This window comes from Callospermophilus lateralis, chromosome 5 (genome assembly GCF_048772815.1).
Source record: "Callospermophilus lateralis isolate mCalLat2 chromosome 5, mCalLat2.hap1, whole genome shotgun sequence".
NCBI lineage: Eukaryota > Metazoa > Chordata > Mammalia > Rodentia > Sciuridae > Callospermophilus > Callospermophilus lateralis.
In genome coordinates this window covers 56,327,967-56,351,677 of record NC_135309.1, presented here as the reverse complement: position 1 = coordinate 56,351,677, position 23,711 = coordinate 56,327,967, and the positions used below count along the sequence as shown (strand labels likewise).

At 34.5% G+C, this 23,711-nt stretch overlaps 1 protein-coding gene across 4 annotated transcripts in view; it reads left to right on the top strand.

The window, feature by feature from the left end:
• Positions 1-988: 988 nt before the first annotated feature.
• The window catches only part of Cep120 (centrosomal protein 120), a 77,564-nt gene continuing 54,841 nt past the window's right edge, over positions 989-23,711 (top strand). The window contains exons 1-5 of one of the 4 annotated variants that reach the window (XM_076856677.1): positions 989-1,136; positions 1,391-1,467; positions 6,007-6,163; positions 8,675-8,789; positions 11,551-11,692. In XM_076856677.1, coding sequence (XP_076712792.1) covers positions 1,419-1,467; positions 6,007-6,163; positions 8,675-8,789; positions 11,551-11,692 — 463 coding nt within the window. In that variant the 5' untranslated portion in view covers positions 989-1,136; positions 1,391-1,418. Of the gene's footprint in view, positions 1,137-1,390; positions 1,468-1,743; positions 1,807-3,298; positions 3,371-4,795; positions 4,847-6,006; positions 6,164-8,674; positions 8,790-11,550; positions 11,693-23,711 lie in introns of those variants that run through there. The other 3 variants (XM_076856678.1, XM_076856679.1, XM_076856680.1) reach the window with 3 other exon arrangements.

Sequence of the window (23,711 nt, the reverse complement as noted above, 5' to 3'; positions counted from 1 at the left end):
GTATTGAGTAATTTGTTTATTCTGGTTATTAATTACCTATCAGAAGAGTAGCTGGCCAAGATTTTCTCCCATTCTGTAGGCTCTCTCTGTTTTTAAAGGTGTCTTTGCTGTGCAATAGGTTTTTAGTTTGATGGCATCCCACTTACTAATTCTTGGTTTTATTCTTTTGTTCTTTGCGGGTCTTCATAAGGCAGCGAGTGCCAATACTTATATGATGGAGTGTTGACCCTATGTTTTCTTCTAGCAGTTTCTTTCTAGCATTTCTAGTCTAATTCCTTAGTTTTTGATCAATTTGAGTTTTGTGCAAGGTGAGAGACAGGGATCCAGTTTCATTTTTCTACAGATGGCTATCCAGTTTTCCCAGGACCATTTAAGAAAGCTGGAGCAGACAGTATTTCCACGCCTTAATTTTTGGTCTTGATTTTGCTAGTTGCCTTGTGGTCAGGGGGTGGAACCTATACCTTTAATTTTCTTGCCCACGTGACAATGTTTTTGTTTTTAAGGAGATTTCTAAGGTACAGGAAATTCTCGGAGAGTTGACGTCAACGCCAAAGGTTACAGTAGCTACCGTATTAACACTATTTTCAAAGGGCAGAAGCTTGAGGAGGCCTGAGAGGGTTATTTAAAGATTTTAAGAGTTCAGGGTTAAGTCATTTTTCTCTGATTTAGCTTTTTAGGCAGAGTTAACATCATTGCCTGAAAAACAGCTAGTTTTAAAATTTTAATTCCCACAGAAATATTTCTGCCATTGTGGCTGCGGCATAAAGGAGAGCATACGCTTCCCTCACACTACTTAAAGTGCCCTACGTAACATCAGGAAGCATTCACAGCAGTAGTGCGCCTGCGCAGCTCGTTCTTATCAAATTGCCCGCCTCTCTCCATCTCGCTAGCAGGGGGCGCTGTGAGTCAGTAAGCCAGTCTTTTCCCTAGGGTTCTGCAACAGAACGTTAAAGGGCGGGAGGTGAAGCGGGACGAGGGGCGTTCTATCCTCGACTGCCTTGGTCTCTATCGCCCTTTGTCCTCCAGCTTCCCCAGGCACTGGGCCTGCGGGCCCGGTTGCTAGGCGGAAGAGGGGCGCGGTGGCGTCCGCTGAGGCTGCCCGGGCGTTTGAAAAGCGGCTAAGGAGGCGGCAAAAGGTCCCGGGGCGGCGGGTTCGCCTCTACCTGCAGACTGGGCCGGGCGGGACTGCAGAGCAGAATTTCCCTCAAGTCAGGGCAGGGTCAGGTCCTGGGCTGGCGACCTGGGGCAGGGGATCCCGGCGCGCTGCCGGCGGCGGCGCGTCCGGGCCGCGGAGCGGGGTCCTGGCGCCCGGGACACGGGCGAGTAGTGGGGGCCCTTCCCGGGGTCGTCGACTACCCGCAACTCACCCGGACCCTCTTGCTCCTAGCAGACCCCGCCCCCGGCCGCCAACAGCGACCATGGTCTCCAAGTCCGACCAACTGCTCATCGTCGTGTCCATCCTAGAAGGTGAGCGGCTTCCCACTTGCTTTTGCAACTGCTGCTTCCTGAATTCAAAAAGAGTAGTGTGGGACCGAGGATTTGTTAACCTTAAGAACCTTTTCATCTTTGCTTTTGTGGTCCCCAAAGACTTGCTCAAAGTTGTACGTAGCAAAGTCTAGTAGGCAATTGATTTAAAAATCTCTCGAGAGTATGAGAGCTATTAGAGATAAGTGATATTTAGCCAGACTAGTCGTAGCCCCAGAGAATGTAGAAAAAACCGATTTCCATCGGAAGCAGCTTGTCGATGGCTTTTATATATGAGGAGAAAGCGTGCCTGGAAAGCATGTTCTGTTCAGCAGTCTCCAGGTAATGCCATTTGTAAGAACTTTGCCATTGATGTGAATATAGGCTTCCTACCTTTTCATAATTATTGCAGAGACTGTGCCTTTACAAGTCTTGATTGAGAACCTGAGGGATTATCGTTGTTAAGACGGCATATTACATGTTCTTTAAGTTTTGTTTGTTGAATGAATGACAGTTGTTTATTGGAGACTCATTGAATGCTAGATACCGGGCTGGCAATGCATGAATAAGATAGTTCTGGGTCTAAAAGCTCAAAGTGTATAATGGAGACTATGTCACATAATTCTTTGAGATGTGGAAATGGGAATGTCCACCTCTGGGGAAGCTGGGGGAAGGTATACCGGAGGAGGTGGCATATTTTGATTTAAGACTTATCTGTAAGAGATGTTTAAGATTTTGACAGGTGAGAAAAGTAAGGGTGAGCATTCTGAGTCAAGGAAAGAGCAAAGAGCACTTACATTATGGAAAAACAAGGTATGTTTTGCCCTCCTTAAATTCATTTAATAAATGCTGCTTAAATTCAGTGTGGTTGGAAAGCAGATTGCAAGTGGAGGACCTAGGAGTTTATAGGTAAATTGGGACAGGTTATGTATATCATGATAACAAAAATCTTTTTTTTTTTTTTTTTTTGGTGGGGGGAAAGTCTGGGATTGAATACAGAGAGGCTTAACCACTGAGCTCTACACCCCTACCCTTTTTATTTTGAATACAAGTTTTTACCAAATTGCTTAGGGCATTGCTCATTTTGAGGCTGGCCTTGAACTTGCAATCATCCTATTTTAGACTCCTTGAGAGCTGAACCAGAGGTGTGCCTGGATATTTTTATTCTTCACAAGAGGGTATTTTGTAGCAGCCTGATTCTCTTTTAGGGGTCAGAGACCAGGAAACAGTGAAAATGTAATTTTTGAGTTTGGAACAGTAGAGGGACCAAAAGCTATAAAATGTTGGGACAATATTAACTGTTAGATTACTGTTTAAAAACATGGGACTGAAATTGCCTTGTCATTTGTTTAACAAAAACTTTTAGACTTAAAACTGTGCCCTGTGCTTTAGGAAACAAATGTAATATAATTCCTTCCCCTTGAGGATGACCTATCTACTTGGGGATATCAAGTTAATGTGCAGGATATAATATGTTTGAACATAATATTATATTAAGAACATGTGATATGGGCCAAAGGAGGACTAGGGGATGATGATTAAAGGATACACAAGTTTTTTTTTGAGGGACATAAATATTCTAAGATTGACTGTGATAGTATTTGCACATATCTATGAATATCCTAATATACAATGAATTGAATTGAAATGTGTGAACTATAGGATATGTGAATTTTATCTCAGTAAAACTGTTATTAAAATAAAGCATGTGATATGGACTGTAAATATAAGTTTGAAGGTAGAAGTAGTAGATGAAGGTAGTAGTAGTGCCTTGAGTAATAAGTAAGCTCTAGGTAGGTGAGGGTAGAAGAGTCATTCCAGGAGACTGGACAACCAGGCCAACATGAGCATGAACACAGTGGGAGGATTGTTGAAGAAGACAGCAAGAAGAACAGGGATAAGGAAGGTGAATATTTATGAATATCATGGTAAGAAATACTTGTATAGCTAGCAGGCATAGACTTTGAAGGATCTTGAAAACCAAGGAATTTAGAATTAATATTCCAAGAAATAGTTTGGCAGCATATAGTTCTAAGCAGGAAATTGCTTTAAGTTCAGTTTTGGAAGATAACTTGGAGTCAGGGATGTCAGGTTGTTACTACAAACACATATAAAACTATTATGTGATCTTCCTTACGAAATAGTTCCTGTTTTGTGTTTATATTTCTGTTCTTCCTAGCCACACTGTAGCTCAAATCTTAAATCATCCTTGATTCCTTTCCCATTCCTAACTTCCAAATGACCACCAATTGTTAATTGATTTTATTTTCTAAATAATAATAGACGGTACATACAAGCTTTTGAATGAATGATTTCCACGGTGGGTACCTAGATTAAGGACTTGTTTCCTTCTTTTCCAGAAACATCTACAGTCTCTTGATTCTTGGCAATTATCTTTCTGATATGCAAATCTGTCTTAAAATTCTTCAGTGTCCTGAAGGATAGTATCTATACTTCTTAGTATAGCAAACATGGCACTATGTGGTAGAACTTTTGCCTACCTTTTCAATTTTATGTATTCTCTGCCCTTAATTGAACTGCTTGTAGTTTCTTGGCTACAATTTTAGAAATGTCATTTTTCAAAACAAAATAATTGAATTTCTACCACGAGAAATATTTAAGCCAGATCCCATGGATGAAAGGCAATGTTTCTGAAACAAATACATTGAGGGATGAGGCAGGCATCTTTCTGTTCCACTGAATATTCTTTGTTCTCAAGCTTATTGGAGATTATTAGTATGATAGTCTGATGGAACATGTAAGTTATTTAATGTATATGAAGTTCATTTCATTTGGGAAACATAATGATCTTTTAGAGTAACAGAAAATGAGGTCCAGAGAGATGCCTCTGAGTGCTAATCAGAAGAACCAGGCCACATGTGTTAAAGAGGCCTAATAAGGAGTCTCAACAGAGAGCCTTCGGCTGAACTGCACAGGTTTATAATCCAGGTCCTTCTAGGCAACTTAATCCCTCCTAACCAGGCAGCTCAAGCCAGGATGAGTAGCAATAAGGATTTATTTATAGTAGACTATAAACAAGAGGACTACTTGACCTAGTGTAGATTCTTTTTTTAAAAATTTTTTTTAGATGTTGATAAATCTTTATTTTATTCATTTATATATATGTGGTGTTGAGAATTGAACCCAGTGCCTCACATGCTAGGCAAATGCTCTATCACTGAGCCACAACCCCAGCCCTACTTTGAGATTCTTAAGGTTTTTCCTTGGATTCTTCAGCTTCCTGGTTTGAGTGTTAAAAGTTTGTTTAAACTCTCATTTGAGACCTTCATTTCCTTGAAGGCAGGTATTCTATTTTACTTTTTTTTCAGCCTGCTATTTGATATCTGGCTCTGAATATGCCTTCAGTAAAGGAAGAAATGAGGTAAGGCAGTGCAAATGAAATTGATGTGTAGATAAAATTTTTAAATATTTCCTGATAATAAATGTAGTCCTTGAGAATAGAATGAATACCAGTGCTTATTTTGCTTTAGCTAATTTCGTGATTATTCTTAAATGAGTTGACAGGAAAATTAAGACACAGGAAAATAAAAACAAATTTTAAATTTGGTTTTGCTTATTTTTCAACTCTTCAGATGACTTCTTTATAAAGTACTTATATAGTAGTGTTATAGTTATATAAGTCTTAAATTCTAAATGTTGTTGAGATCATTACTACTCAAAGTGTGAACCAACGCAACATCGAGGTTATCCAGGATCCTGTTAGAAATGCAGGTTCTCAGGCCCAACTAGACCAACTCAACCAGAGTCTCTGATGGTGGTCCACTTAATGCTTTGAATATAACCCTTGCTGCTCTCCCAGTGCAACTTATTTTTAAAATGGACATCTTTCTTTCTCTTCTTCTCTCCCTGCTCCTTCCTAAACTCTCCCCATTTCTAATCTCAGGGGAAACAGGATTACCTTTCTTCCCCATCCTAGGCAGAGTTATCTGTCCTTGAGTACACACACACACACACACACACACACACACCATAGGAATGAAGTGATCCGGATTTTGGGGATGGAACCAGAAGATCTCAGAAATGGCTGTCTCCCAAATCAACAAGTGAATTACAACTTCAGACAGAGAACACATGGAATGTAGCCTTTAAGTCACCTCTTTAAAAAAGTCCTCTGTTCTTGCTGATGGACAGAATCACAGCCTTTGGGACAGGAGTCCCTGTGTTTCTCCTTTGCTAGTGAAGTAATAAACGTTCAGTTCCCTGTTTCTCAAAACTGTCCTCATTATTGAATTGGAATTGGGGACAAGGACTGAGTTTTGGCAACAAGTGTACATTTTAACATGATCCCCAGGTGATTTATAAGCACATTAATGTTTGAGAAACACTAATTTGTAAGTTATAGCTTTTAATTTGATTCACGTTTCTTATGAGTTATGAAAGAGTTTATGTATTATTGAGATAGTTTTTGCAAATGTATAAGTCAGCCACCCTTAACATATGTCAATTTTAAAAACATATGCTAAATGATCTTATTTGATTTTTGTACACTTCCAATTAATCTGTGTAGTCTTTTCTCTTCAGGTCGCCATTTCCCCAAACGTCCAAAGCATATGCTTGTAGTAGAAGCAAAGTTTGATGGAGAACAGCTGGCTACTGATCCTGTGGACCATACTGACCAGCCAGAGTTTGCCACTGAGTTAGCATGGGAAATTGATAGGAAAGTACTTCATCAACACAGGTAACTGTTATTTTCAATTTAAGTTAGCATCTTTGTCTGTCTCTTTCAGATTCTTAAGAAATATGTATCTTACTAGGTTATAATAATAATCATGTCTATTGTTTTGTAATGTACCAAGAAAGGTTCATCATAATTTGCAATAATAACTCATTTACATATTAGAAGAACTATATGAAGTTGACATTATTATTTCTCCAGTGTTATAGATGAGGAAACTGAGGCCTGAGAGGTTAAATAATTTGCCCAGAGTTTGTCAGTTGGATAATGGTAGATCCCAGCCAAGCAATCTCCAGAGCCTAGGCTTTTAACCACTACATTAAACTTAGCTTTTTCCCTTCTAATGTGTGAGGAATTAGATATTCTGGAAGTACCTTAATAATGCCCTCCAAATATTAGTTGGAGTTCATCATAGCTTATTAGTTTTTTATGTATTTACCTGATCCAATAAAAATTGTGAAAGAAATGATATAAGGGGTTCTTTTTAATTAATTTTATATTTGATTGTAGACACTTTGTTAAGTGTATAAAATGAACTTAAGGTTATAGCATCTTATTCTTTCATGAACTCTGACCAGAAACAGTCAAGAACAGCAATACTTCATTAAAGAACTGAAAATATATTTTCTTCTGGGAAGCACAATCACTTCAATACTTGTTCTTTCTCAGTACTAAATCTTGTCAAAATAGAAAGTTAACAGTAAAAGGAAAGCAAGGAGAAATATATTTACTTTTTACTAGATCATTTACTAGATCATTTACTCTATTTACTAGATCAGTCCATGGATTTATTTAAAGGGATATTAAGGGGCTGGGGTTGTGCCTCAGTGGTAGAGTGCTTGCCTAGCATGTGTGAGACTGGGTTCAATTCTCAGCACTGCATATAAATAAATGAATAAAATAAAGGTCCCTCAACATCTAAAAAAATATTTTAAAAAGAGATATTAAGTTCTTAGAGAAAATAAAAATGTTGTATATCCTTTCACAGCATCTAGGATATCTGCTTAGTCAAGAGTTCTGTGAGATGTCAGGATCCACATTTGTAATTGTGCTAGCACCAAGTATTACCAGTTTGATTGTTGTAGGTTGAGAAAGTACCAGAGATGTTTGTTTGTTTATTTATTGGGATTGAACCCAGGGGCCCTTTTTCAAGAGTAAGCACTTGAACCTCATCCCCCCAGCCCCTTTATTTTTTATTTTAAGACAGAGTCTCACCAAGTTGCTAAGGGCCTCATTAAATTGCTGAGGCTGACCTCGAACTTGCAATCTTCCTACCTCAGCCACTTGAGTCCCTGGGATTACAGGCATGCACCACCAACCCCTGCTGACTGGAGATAAATTGAATTTAAAGTGCAGTCATTAAATAGTATTTCTACCAGACAAAAGTGATGATAAAATCTGTTCACTTTTGAGCAAGTCTAGGGGTTCCAGACTGAAAAAGAGCTCATGCTATAGCAATCAATATAATGGCTACAGACTATTGTCATATGTTGTGTTAACTTTTTAATTGATTTAAAATTTAGTAGTTTGATTTTATAGTGTTTACTATTTTTAGCAATAAAAAAGCTGTAAGCATGTATGTATATTATTTTGTATTTGACAATGGGGTATGAGAAAGAAAATTTAAAATTAGTTCTGAAGATTCATGATAATTTTTGACTTTCAGAAGGTATCATACATTACAGAAGCTTAAGAAACATTGACCTAGAATGATAATCTCTTGGATAAGTGACTAAAATTTTGATGTTGTATATATTAGTTGGTTTATATAAGTATAATTAATAGTTTATATTAATTATATAAGTATAATAATAGTTCTTTTCAGTTGAAAACTTTAAAAAAAATAAAGAATAGAGCAGGGCATAGTGGTGCAGACCTGTAATCCCAGTGACTTAGGAGACTGAAGCAGGAGGATCAAAAGTTCAAGGCTAGTCTGGGTAACTTAGTGAGGTCCCTCCTAAAAATAAAAGGACTGGGGATGTAACTCCGTGATAGAGCATTCCTGGGTTCAATCCACAGTACCGTCATCATTCACATACACACAAAAGCGTGTGTGTGTGTGTATACAAATATACACAGAGAGACACAGATATACATGATAAATATGTATATGTTTAAATACATATACACCCACACAGAGATATACATAAAAAGTATATATGTATATATGTGTGTGTGTGTGTGTGCGTGTGTGTGTGTATATATATATATATATATATATATGTATATATAAATAAATAAATAGTGTGTGTGTGTGTGTGTGTGTATATATATATATATATATGTATATATAAATAAATAAATAGATATACCTGGCCTAATAAATTATAATTATCTGGATAATAATAGATAATCTTTTCAAGGCTAATAGGAAGTCAGTTCAATATTAAGAAAAAAAAACCCAATGTATTATCACATAAATTTTTTTGTTTTGTTTTTAAAATAGTTTTTATTTTTTAAAAGTAAATTTTACATTACAGGAAAAAAAAAATCACATAAATTGTTATGTTACAGGCTACAGCGTACACCTATCAAACTCCAGTGTTTTGCCCTGGATCCTTTATCTTCAGCCAAGGAAACTATAGGTTATATTGTTCTGGACTTAAGAACTGCTCAAGAAACAAAACAGGTATTGCCCTTTTGATGGTATATGGTAGACAGTTGATTACTTTGAAAAGATATGGATTAACAAAAAGAACATGGTGTACTAGACCATACAAGGCCATGAATTATGTCCTTGAGCTAGTAGTGTTACAGTTCTTGTGTTTTAGCTTATAAATTTGACTTAGAAATTTTTCAACCTTTTAATCATCTCTTTGAACTAAATTTCTCAAACTTGTCTTTAAGCTCAAAACTATATGCAAGTAGCTCTTACTTTAAGCTTAACATTTTCACCTCCTGAGCTTTCATTTCAAAGGTTGTCCTGTTCCAGGGTTCCTTGCTTCGGTGACTCATCACCACATTCCTTCAAGATGTATAACTTAGACATATATATATGTCTTCCTTGACACTTTCCAGTTGTTTTTTTTTTTTTCCCTCTTGATCTACTATTTTGCATTTTTACTACTGCCACCCCAATTTAAGCCACCATAATTTCTCATTTTGGCTTTCATAATAACTTTCTAATTGGTTTCCCTGCTTCTTGTTCCTTGCAAATTCTTACCAGGGGTAGTGGTATTGGTTATGTAACATTAAGTGTATTTACTTAAGTTATTTTCAGTTTAAATTATCATCTTTATTAGTCTCTTTCAGGCTGCTATAAATAATTCTTATGTCCCTCATTATCTACAAGTAATAGAATTTTTTTTTTTTTTAACGTGCCAGGAAATTTTTATAGTATTTTAAATGGTAACATCAGAACAATCCTTTGACATTATTTTCCCCATATTATAAATGAGGAAACTGAGTACCAAGAGGTAAAGTAACTTGTCCTAAGTCAGAGTAAGTTAACTTTATTGAAATAAACAACCAGTACCTCTTCTCCCTAAGGCAATACTTTTTAGAAAGTTAGTGCTTTTTATTATTGAACATGTTTCTTAGGTCTTTTTATGTGTTCTCCAATCTTTTTGTATGTGATTGATTTTAGAAAATTTCAGGTTTTTATTTTTTGGATGTTTTTGTTTAGTCACAGTTTAAGAAAAATAAACATTTAAAAAATTTTCTCTTTCACTTTAAACTCTTCCATTCTTTTTTCCCCCTTCATTCTTAAGATCACATTCTGTGAAGACAAATTTTTGTTTTTAACATTTTTGCCGCTGATAGCCATGATATTTGCAAATGAAGCAGTGGGCCCAGCTCAAATTTGGAATCATTCATAAAGAACTGAAATTTTAAAATGCTTTTTAAGTGAAAATAAACTCTCTTAGGAAGAAGGTGGCTAAGGAAAGAGATCATGCCTCTTAAGTGCTCTTGATTTTCCTCATCCCTTTATGTTGTTTTTTTAGTTTGTCCACATATTTATCATCAAAGTTAAGGGGAAATGGCTGAAAATTGTATTCGTTTTATAGAAACCAAATTCTTGCTTAATCTCTTCTGTTAGCAGAAATATTGGAATTTGGCTAGTAAAATATTTGAAGATCAAAATGAATTGATGCTCTACAAGTAAAACTAAACATAGAAAAATTCAGATTTGTTGTTCTGAGTTGTATATTAGAAAAATGTAAATTCTAGAAGTGATTAAAAAATAATTGTAAGGTTTATATTTAGAATTAGAAAATATCTGTAAATATAGCAACAAACTATGTTATGCATTTTTATCTTTAAGAAACTAGGTTGTAGGTTTTTAAAACAATTTATGGCCTAGTTAATCCTGTTTTTCTTATCAAACATAATTTGGATATAAAATAGCCAATTTTGGATTGATCAGTGTAAGCACCAGTTTACTATGCCTTTTTATAACAATGTTCAGAGTAAGAATGTTGTTTCCTAGTGCTGAAATGGTACCCCTGCTGACTACTGCAATAATTGGTAAGCATTGTTCTGAGCTATGACATTTTTCAGGCTGGTTTTGGTACTAGAATTTCTGATCTTGCTTTAGGGGAGATTTTTAGGTAATTTAAGATTCTTTTATTCTGTGAGAAGCCTGTTTTGTTTGTTTTAATATCAGTCAAGCACATAGTTAATAATGAGAACACTAGGATTAGGCCTTTACTTTAGTATTTTGTAAATGTCTTTTTTATTAACAGTAAGGATTTTTTTCCCTTATTTGATATAAGCAGATCAAAGTAGCAATGTGGCAGGAAGAAGAGATACAATAAACAGTATGAAACAGGAGGAGTTATGGAACAGAAAATTAAGTCTTTTGTTATATAAAGGACTAAGTGAGATTGAGATACAAGGCTAAAGATAGAAATAAATAATATTATGTTTCTTCCTTTAATACTTTATCTGTTGAAGCATAAGAATTCAAGCAAAGAAGATAATCAAAACTTTTAAGTAGTTTTTTTCAAAGGGAAATTCAGTTGCTGACTTCCTAAGTAAGAATAATTTCCTTTTGAAGACAATGTGAAACAAATTTTTTTCTAAAGAGGAGAAAAGTGCTAAAAAAAAGCCTAGGAAATTTACCTTTTCTTTTATTATTAATATTATTATTATTTTCTTTTTTCAAATTTATTTACTTATTTATTTATTCTAATCAGTTATACATGACAGCAGAATGCTCTTTGGTTCATTGAACACAAATGGATTTTTTTGTTTTGAGTAGGATGTTGCTGTGTTGCCCAGATTGGCCTTAAATGCCCCATCCTCCTGTCTCCTCTTCCCAAATAGTTAGGAATACAGGCTTGTGCTACTGTACCCAGCTCTTACTTAACCCTTAAGGAACATTTCTAATAAGTATTTTCCTCTGTTAGCTATTAAAGATGTTTTCTGCTTTGTTGGTTATTCATTAGGCACCAAAATGGTACCAGTTACTGAGTAATAAATATACCAAGTTCAAGTCTGAGATACAGATAAGCATCGCTTTGGAGACTGATACAAAGGCACCAGTGGATAGTTTTAAAGCAAAAGGAGCCCCACCTCGAGATGGAAAAGGTTTGTGCATAATCTTACAAGGCATTCTATGAGAAGTTAAACTATGGACTAGAACTTTTGGTGGGAGGGGTCACAGGGGGATGGGGGCAAGTGGGACCATCATAGGGTGGTATAAGCTGATTTTATTCTAGTGCATCAAATATTGTTGCATGCTGAGATCTAGCCCCGGGTGTGGGGGGGGAGTGGGTTTCAGGGGTCCTGAAGGAGGAGTGGCGTTGGCGAAAGAAGAGTCTGGACGACAGGTTGTAAGTTAAGAGCAGTCTTCATGGGGCTGGGGATGTGGCTCAAGCGGTAGCACGCTTGCCTGGCATGCCTGTGGCCCTGGTTCAATCCTCAGCACCACATACAAAGATGTTGTGTCCGCCAAAAACTGAAAAATAAATATTAAAAAAATTCCCTCTTTCTCTCTCTCTCTCTCTCTCTCTCTCTCTCTCTCCTCTCTTTAAAAAAAAAAATAAAAAAAAAGAGCAGTCTTCAGAAGAAATCTCTGCTGCCCCTGGAGGAACCTTTATTTTTATCTACAGGTGTTTTTTTTCAGGTAGTTAATGGATAGCTTCAAAGCCCGAAACTTTTTTGATTTACATAATTTTCAAGAGTTACAATCTTTTCTGACACACATTGATTATCTAAGATATTAAAGTATGTTTAAAATATTTTTCTGTAACCTTAGCCAATCATGATTATGCTTTTAGGTTTTTTACCTCAATCACTAGTTGCTAGGCAACACAACTAGACTACCTGACTCCTGACTTATTATTCACTTCTAACTTTAAAGCATACCTATAATTATTTCATTAACCTTTAACTTTAAAGCATACTTATGATTATTGGTAAGCTTTCTTACTTCTAAACTAAAATCACAGCAAAACACATTTAAAGTAGTGAAAGTCTATTATTTAAAAGCCTACTACTCTGAAGTGCCTCTAAAATATATCTATGTTAATTTTACATTATTCTATTTTTAATTTCCATGGTAATTTCCTTTTTTTCATATGACCTATTCAACTACTTTCTTAAAGAACTTCCTTGACCCTTGGTCAAAGCACACCAATTCTTATGTCTTTGTAATCTTTAACTAAAGGGCAGGCTTTACACCTCAACTCATTTGTCATTTATATTAACTATGTGTTTTCCATTTTCATCTGAAGTTTCTGCATAAAGCAAAGGAGGGTCTATTGGTTGCAAGAATGTATTTTTATTAGCCTCTTGTCTTCTAGGGGGGTACCATAAGCTACATACGGTGGTCCTTGTACTGTTTGCACAGCAATTGTTTTTCTGTAGCTAGGCTGTTGTACAGGTTGTGGCTTTAGGATGGGGTTGGGAGGGGAGCTAGTGTAAATTGTTAACCATGGGATAAATATTTCTTGTTGTTTAAGCTTGAAGAATAACACCATTGTTTGTATCCTGAGAGAGACTGAAATGCACCTCATCGCATGTCTCAATTGTATCCTTAGTCTCATTCTGGGAATTTTCCTGCAATCTCAGGCAATACGTACTTTTATTATTGATTGACGTATGCCCTGTTATCCATATCATGAGTATCATAAACAAAACACTTAACATTCCTAATGGTTCCATTTTTCAGATGGTGTGGCCTTGTTGCAGCATCCCCCACACTGTGACCCTGTCAGACAGCGGGTGCAGGAATGCCTTCACCATTTACACATGTGGCATTTGTTGCCCTTAGCTCTTGTTTACAATTCTTAGAAACACAAAAAACTTTTCTTTTCCTTATTTGATATATAGTAAAACAAAGAAGAATGTTATATTTTTAGAAATTCACAATTTAGGAAAATTTTCTTTCTAGGATGAATGCAGGAAAGCCTCCAAAATGCCCATGCTATTCTGTTCACTAATTCAACTGTAGTTTAACAAAACCTTCATATATTTTTCTTTTTAATTTATAATTTTTTTAAAGAGAAGTTTTAGTTTTATAGCAAAATTAGAGAATAGAGAGAGTTCCATGTATTTCCTGCCCCTTATAGGTCAACATCTGTCAACTTAGTACCAGAGTGTTGTTTTTACAATTGATGTGCCTACATTGGCACATCATTATCACCAAAAATACATAGTTTACATTTGAATTCACTCTTGGTGTTGTACAGTCTATAGGTTTTAATAAATGTGTTAATGTCGTGTATCCATCATAGTATCATGCAGAATAGTTTTACTACGCTGTGCTCTGTGCTCTGTCTGTTCACCCCTTCCATTCACCAAGTCCCTGGCAATGGTTTGGTTGTATCCCCCAAAATTCATATGTTGGTATCTTTGGGATCTGATTATGTCATGAGGGTCTTGCCATTATGAATGGTATAATTCTGTTAATGGATAACATGTTCATGGGTTTCAGGGGAGTAGGTCTATTATAAAAGCCAGTTTGGCTGCCATGAGCTCCCTTACCATATGATGCCCTGTACCACCCTGGGACTCTATAGAGTCCTTATTAGTAAGAAGGTCTTTATTCAATAAGGCTACTCACCCTCTGATTTTTCTAGCTACCAGAACAATAAAAAATAAATTTCTTTATAAATTATTTAGTCTCCAAAGTGTTTAATTAAAGCAAGAGAAAATAGACTGTTAGTTACTGATCTTTTGTTACTATCTCCAAAATTTTGCCTCTTTCAGAATATCATATATTTGGAATCACATAGTATGTAGTCTTTTTCAGAGTGGCTCCTTTAATTTAGTAACTTCAATAACTTAAGCTCATATAAGGTTCCTCCATGTCTTTGTAGAGCTTGATAACTCATTTTTTAAAAAATTTTTAGGGCTGAATAACATTGTCTATATAAACCACAGTTTGTATATCCTTTTGATTACTAAAGGAAATTCTTGTTGCTTCTAACTTTCGAAGTTTTGAATAAAGCTGCTATAAATATTTGTTTGCAGTTTTTTTTGTGTGAATATGTTTTCAGTTCATTTGGGTATTTACCAGATAGTTTGATTGCTGAATTATGTGGTAAGATTATGTTTAAGAAATCCCTAAACTGTCTTCCAAAGTAGCTGTATCATCTTGCCTTTCCAGCATCAATCAATGATAGTTCCTGTTGCTCCATAATCTAGCCAATATTCACTCTTGTTAGTGTATTCAATTTTGGCCATTATAAGAGGTGTACAGTGCTATCTTATTGATGTTTTAATTTGCATTTCTTAATGATATATAATGGTGAGCATATTTATATATGCTTACCTGCCATCTGTATATCTTCTTTCATTAGGTGTGTTTTCAGGTCTTAGGTCCAATTAAAAATTTTTTTTTAGATGGACACAATACCTTTATTTCATTATTTATTTTTATGTGGTGCTGAGGATTGAACCCAGTGCCTCATACGTGCAAGGCAAGCGCTCTGTCACTGAACCACAATCCCAGCCCCTTTGGTCCAATTTTTAATCCACTTGTTTATGTTATTATTGAGTTTTATAGGTTCTTTGTATATTTTGGCTGTCTTATCAAATGTGTCTTTGGCATATATATTTTCTCAGTCTGTGGCTTGTCTTTTTAATCTCCTGACATTGTCTTTCACAGAGCCTAACTTTTTAGTTTTAATGAAGTGTAGCTGATCAGTTATATCACTCATAGATTGTGCCATTGTTGGTATATCTGAAAAATTATTGCCATATCCAAGGCCATGTAGGTTTCTCTTATGTTATCTTCCAGGAGTTGTATGGTTTTTGAATTTTACGTTTAGGTCTTTGATTTTAAATTAATTTTTGTGAAGGGTGTAGATCTGTCTATGTTTCATTTTTTTTGTATCTGGATATCCCATTGTTTAGCCATTGTATTATCTTTGCTCCTTTGTCAAAAATCAGTTGATTGTGTTTATGTGCATGTGAAGCATATATGCAAAAATCTTCAACAAAATATTAGCATATTGAATCCAACATGGATTAAAAAAATATGTATCATGATCAAGTGGGATTTATCTCAGGCACACAAGGTTTACTTTTACTATCAAAAATCAATTATTGTAGGGGCTGGGGTTGTGGCTCAGTGGTAGAGTGCTTGCCTAGTATATGTGATGCACTGGGTTCAATCTTCAGCACCACATAAAAATAAACAAATAAAGGTATTGTGTCCATATACAACTAAAAAAATTTTTTTTTAAATCAACTATTGTAATTCATGACATCAATAAACTGAAGAAGAAAAATCACACAATCATATCAATACATGCAGAAAGCACATATGACAAGACCTAACACCAATTCATGATAGTGAAAACAAACAAAACTCTCTAAACTAGAATCACAGGGAAAATTCCTCAATTTAATAAAGAATATCAATAAAAAACCTACAGCTAATATCATACTAGGTTTCACTAAGATCAGGTATGACACAAATATCCTCCCATTTCTCCTTTTCAATATCTTACTTGGAAGTCCTTGCTCGTATAATAGAACCAGAAAAGGAAATAAAAGTACCCAGATTAAAAAGAAATAAAATAGCCTTTTCTTTAAATGACATTAGGTAGGAAATCAGCACATGGAAAGACTTGATGAAGCTGGGCAGGGTGGTGCACACATTTAAGCCTAGCAGCTCGGGAGGCTGAGGTAGGCAGATCACAAGTTCAAGATCATCCTCAGTCCCTAAGCAACTTGTTGAGAACCTGTCTCAAAAATAAAAAAGAAAAACAAAAAACTAGAAAATTTAAAAAAGATCTGACCAAAAAAAGAGAAATCATTCTGTAGCTAATAAGAGTTTATAGGAAATGGCAGGATAGGAAGTTAACATGAAAGTCAACGGCTTCCCTATACAGCACAATAAACAAAATAAAAATGTTACGATTTACATTAATATCTGCCAAAAAATGAAGTACATAGCTATAAATCTAACAAGATGTATACAAGATTTGTATGAAGAAAAAGACAAAATTCTGATTAAAAAATCAAGGGACTAAATAAATAGAGAGATTCATGGAGAGAAAGATTCAATATTTCCTATTAGTCCGTTCTTCCCAACTTGATTTATAGATCCACTGTAAACCTAATAAAAAGAGAAGCAAATTATTTTAATACTGACAAACTAATTCTAAAGTTGTATATTGAGAGGTAAAAGACATAGAACAACCAATGCAACACAGAACTATCTGACTTCAAGTGTTACTTACTATAAAGTTATAGTAATCAAGACTGTGAGAATTGGGGCTAGGGTGGTGATTCAGTGGTAAAGTGCTTGCCTACCATGTGTGAGGCACTGGGTTCGATTCTCACCACTGCATATAAATAAATAAAATGAAGGTCCATTGACAACTAAAAAATATTTTTAAAAACAGACTGTGGAATTAACAAATCTAATGATGGAGCAGAATAGAGAGTCTAGAATATTGGTCTGAAGTTTCTCTCTCTGTTTTTTTTTTTATTTTTTTGTAGTATGAGTTAGGAAATAGTTTTTCAGTTTGCATTTTCTGGAAGAGATTGTAGAGAATTGGTATCGTTTCTTCCTTAAATTTTTGGTTGAATTCACCAGTATAACCTATATGGACCTGTTTTCTATTTTGGAAGGCTGTAAATTATTGGTTCAGTTTCTCTCATGTTGTTAGTCCTGTTCAATTTGTTTCTTTTTGTGTGAGTTTTAGCATGTTGTTTCTTTCATCTGGATTTTCACATTTGTGTACATGGACTTGTTCATAGCATTCTATATTTTCCTTTTAACATCCATAGGATTTGTAGTAATGTCCTATTTTTCATTTCTGATATTAGTAATATGTGTCCTTTCATCTTTTTTCTTCCTTATTCAGCCTGGCCAGAGGCTATTAATTTTAATCTTTTTAGACAATCAGCTTTTGTTTTGGTGATTTTTCTCTTGATTTTCTGTCAATTTCATTGATTTGTTGTGATTTTTTTTTTTTATTACTTTCTACTATAGTCTTTGGTCTTAATTTGCCATTCTTTTTCTAATTTTCTAAGGTGGAAGCTTAGATGAGTGGTTTAAGATCTTCTTTTCTATTATATGTATTGAATGGATGGAATACATATAATATTGCATCCTACAACTCTTAATGAATTGTGTTTTCATTTTCATTTAGTTCAAGATATTTTTATATTTCTTGATTTCTTCTTTGACTTGTGTGTTATTTAGAATTATGTTGTTTAATCCAATTATTTGGGGATTTTTCAGCTATCTTTTTTGTTATTGATTTCTGGTTTAACTCTGTGTAGTCTAAGAGCAGACATTGTATGACTTGTATTCTTTTGAATTTGTTAAAGTATATATTATGGCCCAGAATATTGTCTGTCTTGGTGAGTATTTCATGTGAGCTTGAGAAGAATGTGTATTTGGTTATGGGTTGATGAAGTCATCTGTAGATATTCATTATGTCCACTAGATTTTTGGAGTTGATAAGTTCACCTATGTTTTTCCTGATTTTGTATTTTTTGGATGTGTCCATTTATGAGAGTGTGGTGTTTAATAAAACTCCAGCTATGTTAGTGGATTCAACTGTTTCTCTTTGCATTTTTGTCAGTTTTTTGTCACATATTTTTGATGCTGTAGTATTAGGTGCATACATATTCAAGATTGTTATGTCTTGAAGAAGGAATCCCTTTATTATCATGCAGTGTCCCTGTTTGTCCCTGATAACTTTGCTTGGTTTGAAGTCTGCTTTGTGTGAAATTAATATAAACACTTCATTTTATTTTTATTAGTGTTAACATGATATATCTTTCTCAGTTACTTTATAGTTAATCTAATTTATCTTTGTATTTAAAGTGGATTTCTTTTTTTTTTTTAATAATTTTTTTGGGGGGCGGTGCTGGGGATGTGGCTCAAGCGGTAGCGAGTTCGCCTGGCATGCGTGCGGGCTAGGTTCGATCCTCAGCACCACATACAAACAAAGATGTTGTGTCCGCCAAATACTAAAAAAAAAAAATAAATAAATATTAAAATTCTCTCTCTCTCTCCCTCTCTCTTTAAAAAAATAATTTTTTTTAGTTGTCAGTGGACCTTTATTTTATTTATTGATATGTGGTGCTGAGAATTGAACCCAGTGCCTCACACATGCTAGGCAAGTGCTCTGCCACTGAGCCACAACCCCAACCCTAAAGTGGACAATATATAATTGGGCATTATTTTTTAATCTATTGTGACCATCTATTTTTTTTTAATTTTATTAGTAATTGATGAACCTTTATTTATTTATGTATATGTGGTGCTAAGAATTTAACCCAGTACCCCACACATGCTAGGCAAGCACTCTACCACTGAGCTACAACCCCAGCCCATGACCATCTATTTTTAATTGGTGCATTTAGACCATTGACATTCAAAGAGATTACTGGTACAGTTGGTTTAAATATTGACCACGTTTGTTGTGTGTTTGATTTATTACCCTGGTTTCAGTTTTGTCTTTACTCTTTCTCTTCCTTTTTTGGCTTTAATTTTATACAATTTAATTTTCTCTCCTTTCTTAGTGTATCACTTATACTTCTTTTATTTTAATTAATTTTTTATGAACTCTTTTCACTTGTTGTCATTGGATTTATGACTAGTCCAAATCTATTTTCATCTTACCCACTTGGTGGGTAGTTCAAGTAACTTATAGCCACAAAACAAAACTAATCCTTCTCTCCTATCCCTTTGTGTCTTTGGTGTAATGTCATGTCTTTGTAAGTATATACATAAACATGTAACCATACATAATTGAGTAAATTGTTGCTAGGATTATATTTTATTTTGAATAAACAAAATGAATCAAGAATAAAAATATTTTTATTTTATCATCATTTATTTCTAAAGCTTATCATTTCTTTTTGTTGGTCCAAGATTCTGCTGATCCTTGTCATTTTCCCTGTCTCTTAAGAACAACTTTTGTTTTTTTTAGTTACAGGAATTGAAGCTGAAGCATTTAACCCTGAGTCACACCTTCAGCATTTAAAAAAAAAAAATTATTTTGAGACAGGGTCTCTCTGAATTGCTGAGACTGGCTTTGAACTTGCTATCCTCCGCCTCAGCCTTCCTACCTGCTGGGATTACAACATGCATGTGCCACTGCACCAGGCTTAAGAACTTCTTTTTAACATTTCTTGCATGGCATGTCTGTTGGCAATAAAGTCCTTCAATTTTTGTGTGTCTGAGAAAGTATTTTCTTTTCACTTTAGAAGGCTAATTTTACCATATATAGAATTCAAGGTTGGTGAAATTTTCTTTCATTGCCCTAACTGTTTTGTTCCACTCTCTTCTTGTTTGCATGGTTTCCGAAAAGTTGGATAGAATTCTTACCTCTGCTCCTCTAGGTTTTCTTGTAAGGTTAGCTTCTATCAAGATTCTTTCTGATATTTGAGTAGGACATGCCAAGCTGGAGGGGTTCAGATTCTTTTTTATTTGTTTTTGTTTTATTTTATATATTTTTTTCTTCCTCCTTGGTGTTCTGTTAGCTTCCTAAATTGAGGACTTGGTGTTTGGCATCAATTTGGGGAAATTCTCAGATGCTTTAATATTGCTTCTGTTTCTTTCTGTTTATTCTTTTTCTAGTATTTCTGTCATATGTGTGTTGTGCCTTTTAAAATTGTCATACAGTTCTTGGATGTGTGTTCTCCTCTCTCTCTCTTTCTCTCTCTCTTTTTTTTTTTCCCTCAATATTTATCTCTTTGATTTCCAGTTTGGGAAGTTTCTCTTGTCATATCCTCAAGTTCTGAGATTCTTTGTTGAGTCATGTCTAGTCACTAAAGAACACATCAAAAGTATTCTTCATTTCTGTTGTATTTTTGATTTCTTGCATTTCTCTTTGTTACACATTTTATCTTTGCCTACTTTATCTGTCTCTGTATTTTGTCTGCCTTTTCCAGTAAAGCCTTAACGTATTAATCATATTTTTAAAAAAATTCCTGTTCTGATAATTCTAATATTCCTGTCATATGTAACTTTAGGTCTGATGCTTATTTAGTCTTTTTAGACCTTTTTCTTTTTTTTTTTGGCTTTTAGTATGCTTTGTAGTTTTTTACTGAAAGCCAGACATGTTCGTTACAACATTCATACATTTCTCCTACATAATCATGATATGTCCATCAAAATTGGGAAATTAACTTTGAAACATTAACACCATGTAACCTTATTACATTAATGAAACATTGATATATTACTACTGTATAATTCACTTACATTTTACTAGTTGTATCAGTAATGTCATTTTTAGGATGAGGATTTAGTTTAGAATCTGGTATTTCATTTAATTGTCATGGCTGTATATTCTGCTTGAATCTGTAATAGATCCTTCATCTTTTAATGAACTTCAAATTTTGAAGATATGGCTAGTTAATTTCCAGAATGTCCCTTGACTTGAATTTATCTGATTTGAGATTTAGGTTACATGTCTTTGGCAAGAATATCATGTTTTTCTCATTGCATCTTATTAGGTAATGCACAATTTTATTGGTCCTGTTACTGATGGTGCTCACTTTGATTACTTGGTTAATATGTGTGTCAGTGTTCTCAACTATAAACTTATACTTTTTTCCTTTGTAGTTAATAAATCTTTTGTAGGCAAAATTGTGAAGTTATGAAAATACCCCAATCCTCAATAGAACTTTACTTTATTAATTTATTTATAACAGTATGGATTTATAGTTTTCTTTTTTATTTATCATTTTATTTCTTATCTGTGTCCCAGTTTGGGGCAGCCCTTTCAAGCTGCTTTTCCCCTTTTGACTGTTTTCATTATTCTTTGAGCTTTTTTATATTTTCTGACACAGGAGATTATTCTAGGCTATTTTGTGTGTTTCCTGTGTCAGTTGGGTATTCAACTATTTATCTATGGAGCCCTCTTTCCTTTTAGCAAACAGTTTTTAGAAGTCAAGATCCCATAACCAAAATTAGGGAATGTATGTACCTATGTATGTCTCTAATAAATACATACATACATTTATCTTTATTCCTTTTTGTGTTGTTACAATTCCACAGATTGGGTAATTTATAAAGAACAGAAATTTATTTCTCAGAGTTCTGGAGGCTGGAAAATCCAGAATCAAAGCACTGGCATATGGTGAGGGCCTTTTAAACATATCTTCGCATGGCAGAAGGCCAAAAGGCAAGAGAAGACCTTTTTAAAAAGGTTTTTAATCCCATTCATGGGAAAAAGCCATCCTGACCTAATCGCCTCTTAAAAGACCCTACCTCTTAAACTATCACATTGGCCATTATGTTTGTTTTTTTTTTAAAGAGAGAGAATTTTTTTATTTTTTATTTTTTTAGTTTTCGGTGGATACAACATCTTTATTTTATTTTTGTGTGGTGCTGAGGATCGAACCCAGTGCCCCGCACATGACAGGCGAGCGCACTACCGCTTGAGCCACATCCCCAGCCCTATTTTTAACACTTACTATTTTCAGCTATGCTGCAGTAAGCACATGTTCCTAGAATTAACTCTACAAGAGGGATTGCTTGTTATGGAATATGAATATATATATATATATATATAATTTTGATAATCACTGATACATTACCCTTCCAATAGGTTGTACTAGTATATGCTGGTTGAGAGTGTCCATTTTCCTGCATTTTCCCCAACATTGGATAGTGTTTGTTCTTTTAGTTGTATGTCTTTTTCTTTAAATCAATTTGAAAAACTCTTGACCAGTGTAGTCTTTTCATACTGAGGCCTATTTGATTATATTAGTCTCTTCTCAAAACTATTTTGTGGTTTTCCCTTTATTTTTATAAAAACTTTCCATGTTTTGATGTAACATTCAGGAAAACCCTTCATAGTATAGCTTCTGCTTGTCTCTCCAGCCACTCTTTTTATACATCAGTACTCACTTTCCTAATCCAGCACATTATATCTTGTGATTCTTTAACTACATGCTTTCTCTTGCTTCTGTGTCTTTGTACATATTGTTCCTCCATCTAGAACGTATTTTTCACTCTCATATTCTGTTTTTCAGTCACCTTTCTCTTCTTAGCCAAATCTAGCTTATTCTTTTCTTTTCAATTTAGGTTCATTAGGAAACTTATGTTATATACCTTTGTGTGTGGTTTATGAAATTGAAGTTCTTTAAAATATTTAAAATATTATTTCAGAATATGGTTTATGCACAGAAAGAATAAAATTAAATAAGGTTTTTTCAAGAAGGAAACACTGCTTTATTCTATGAAGCTTATGTCATCCTGATATCAAAACCAGACAAAAACACATCAAGGAAAGAAAGTCTCAGGCCGATATCCCTGATGAACGTAGATGCAAGATTCTTAATAAAATATTGGCAAACCATACAAAAACCCATTAAAAAATTAGTGCTTCATAATCAAGTGGGTTTCATTCCAGAGATGCAAGGTTGGTTCAGCATAGATGTAATTCTCCACATTATAGACTTAAGGACAAGAATTAACATGATTATCTTAATGGTTGCAGAAAAAGCATTGGACAAAGTATAGCACCCATTTATGTTTAAAACACTAGAGAAGCTAGGGATAGAAGGAACTTAACTTCAACATTGTGAAGGCTATAAATGACAAACCCAAGCAAGGCCAATATAACATCAGATTGAACGGAGAAAAAATTGAAAGCATTTCCTTTAAAAAAACAGGAAAAAGACAAGGATGCTCTTTCTTACTACTCCTATTCAGCATAGTCCTTGACACTTTAGCCAGAGCAATAAGGTAAGAGAAGGAAATTAAAGGAATACAAATAGGAAAAGAGGTCAAATTATATGTTTGCAGATGACATGATCCTATATTTAGAGGACCCAAAAGACTTCTAAAGCTGATAAACAAATTTAGTAAAGCAGCAGGATATAAGATCAACATACATAAATCAGTTGTTTTCCTTTACTCCATTAATCTGCTAAACAAGAAATTGGAAAACTATCCCATTCACAATAACCTAAAAAAAAATAATAATACCTGAGAATTAATCTAACAAAGAATGTAAAGGACTTCTACAATGAAAACTTTAGAATACTGAAGAAAGAAATTGAAGATGACCTTAAAAGATGAAAAGACCTCTCATGTTGTTAGATAGGCAGAATTAATATTGTCAGAATGGCTATACTAACAAAAGCATTATACAGCTTCAATGCATTTCCCATC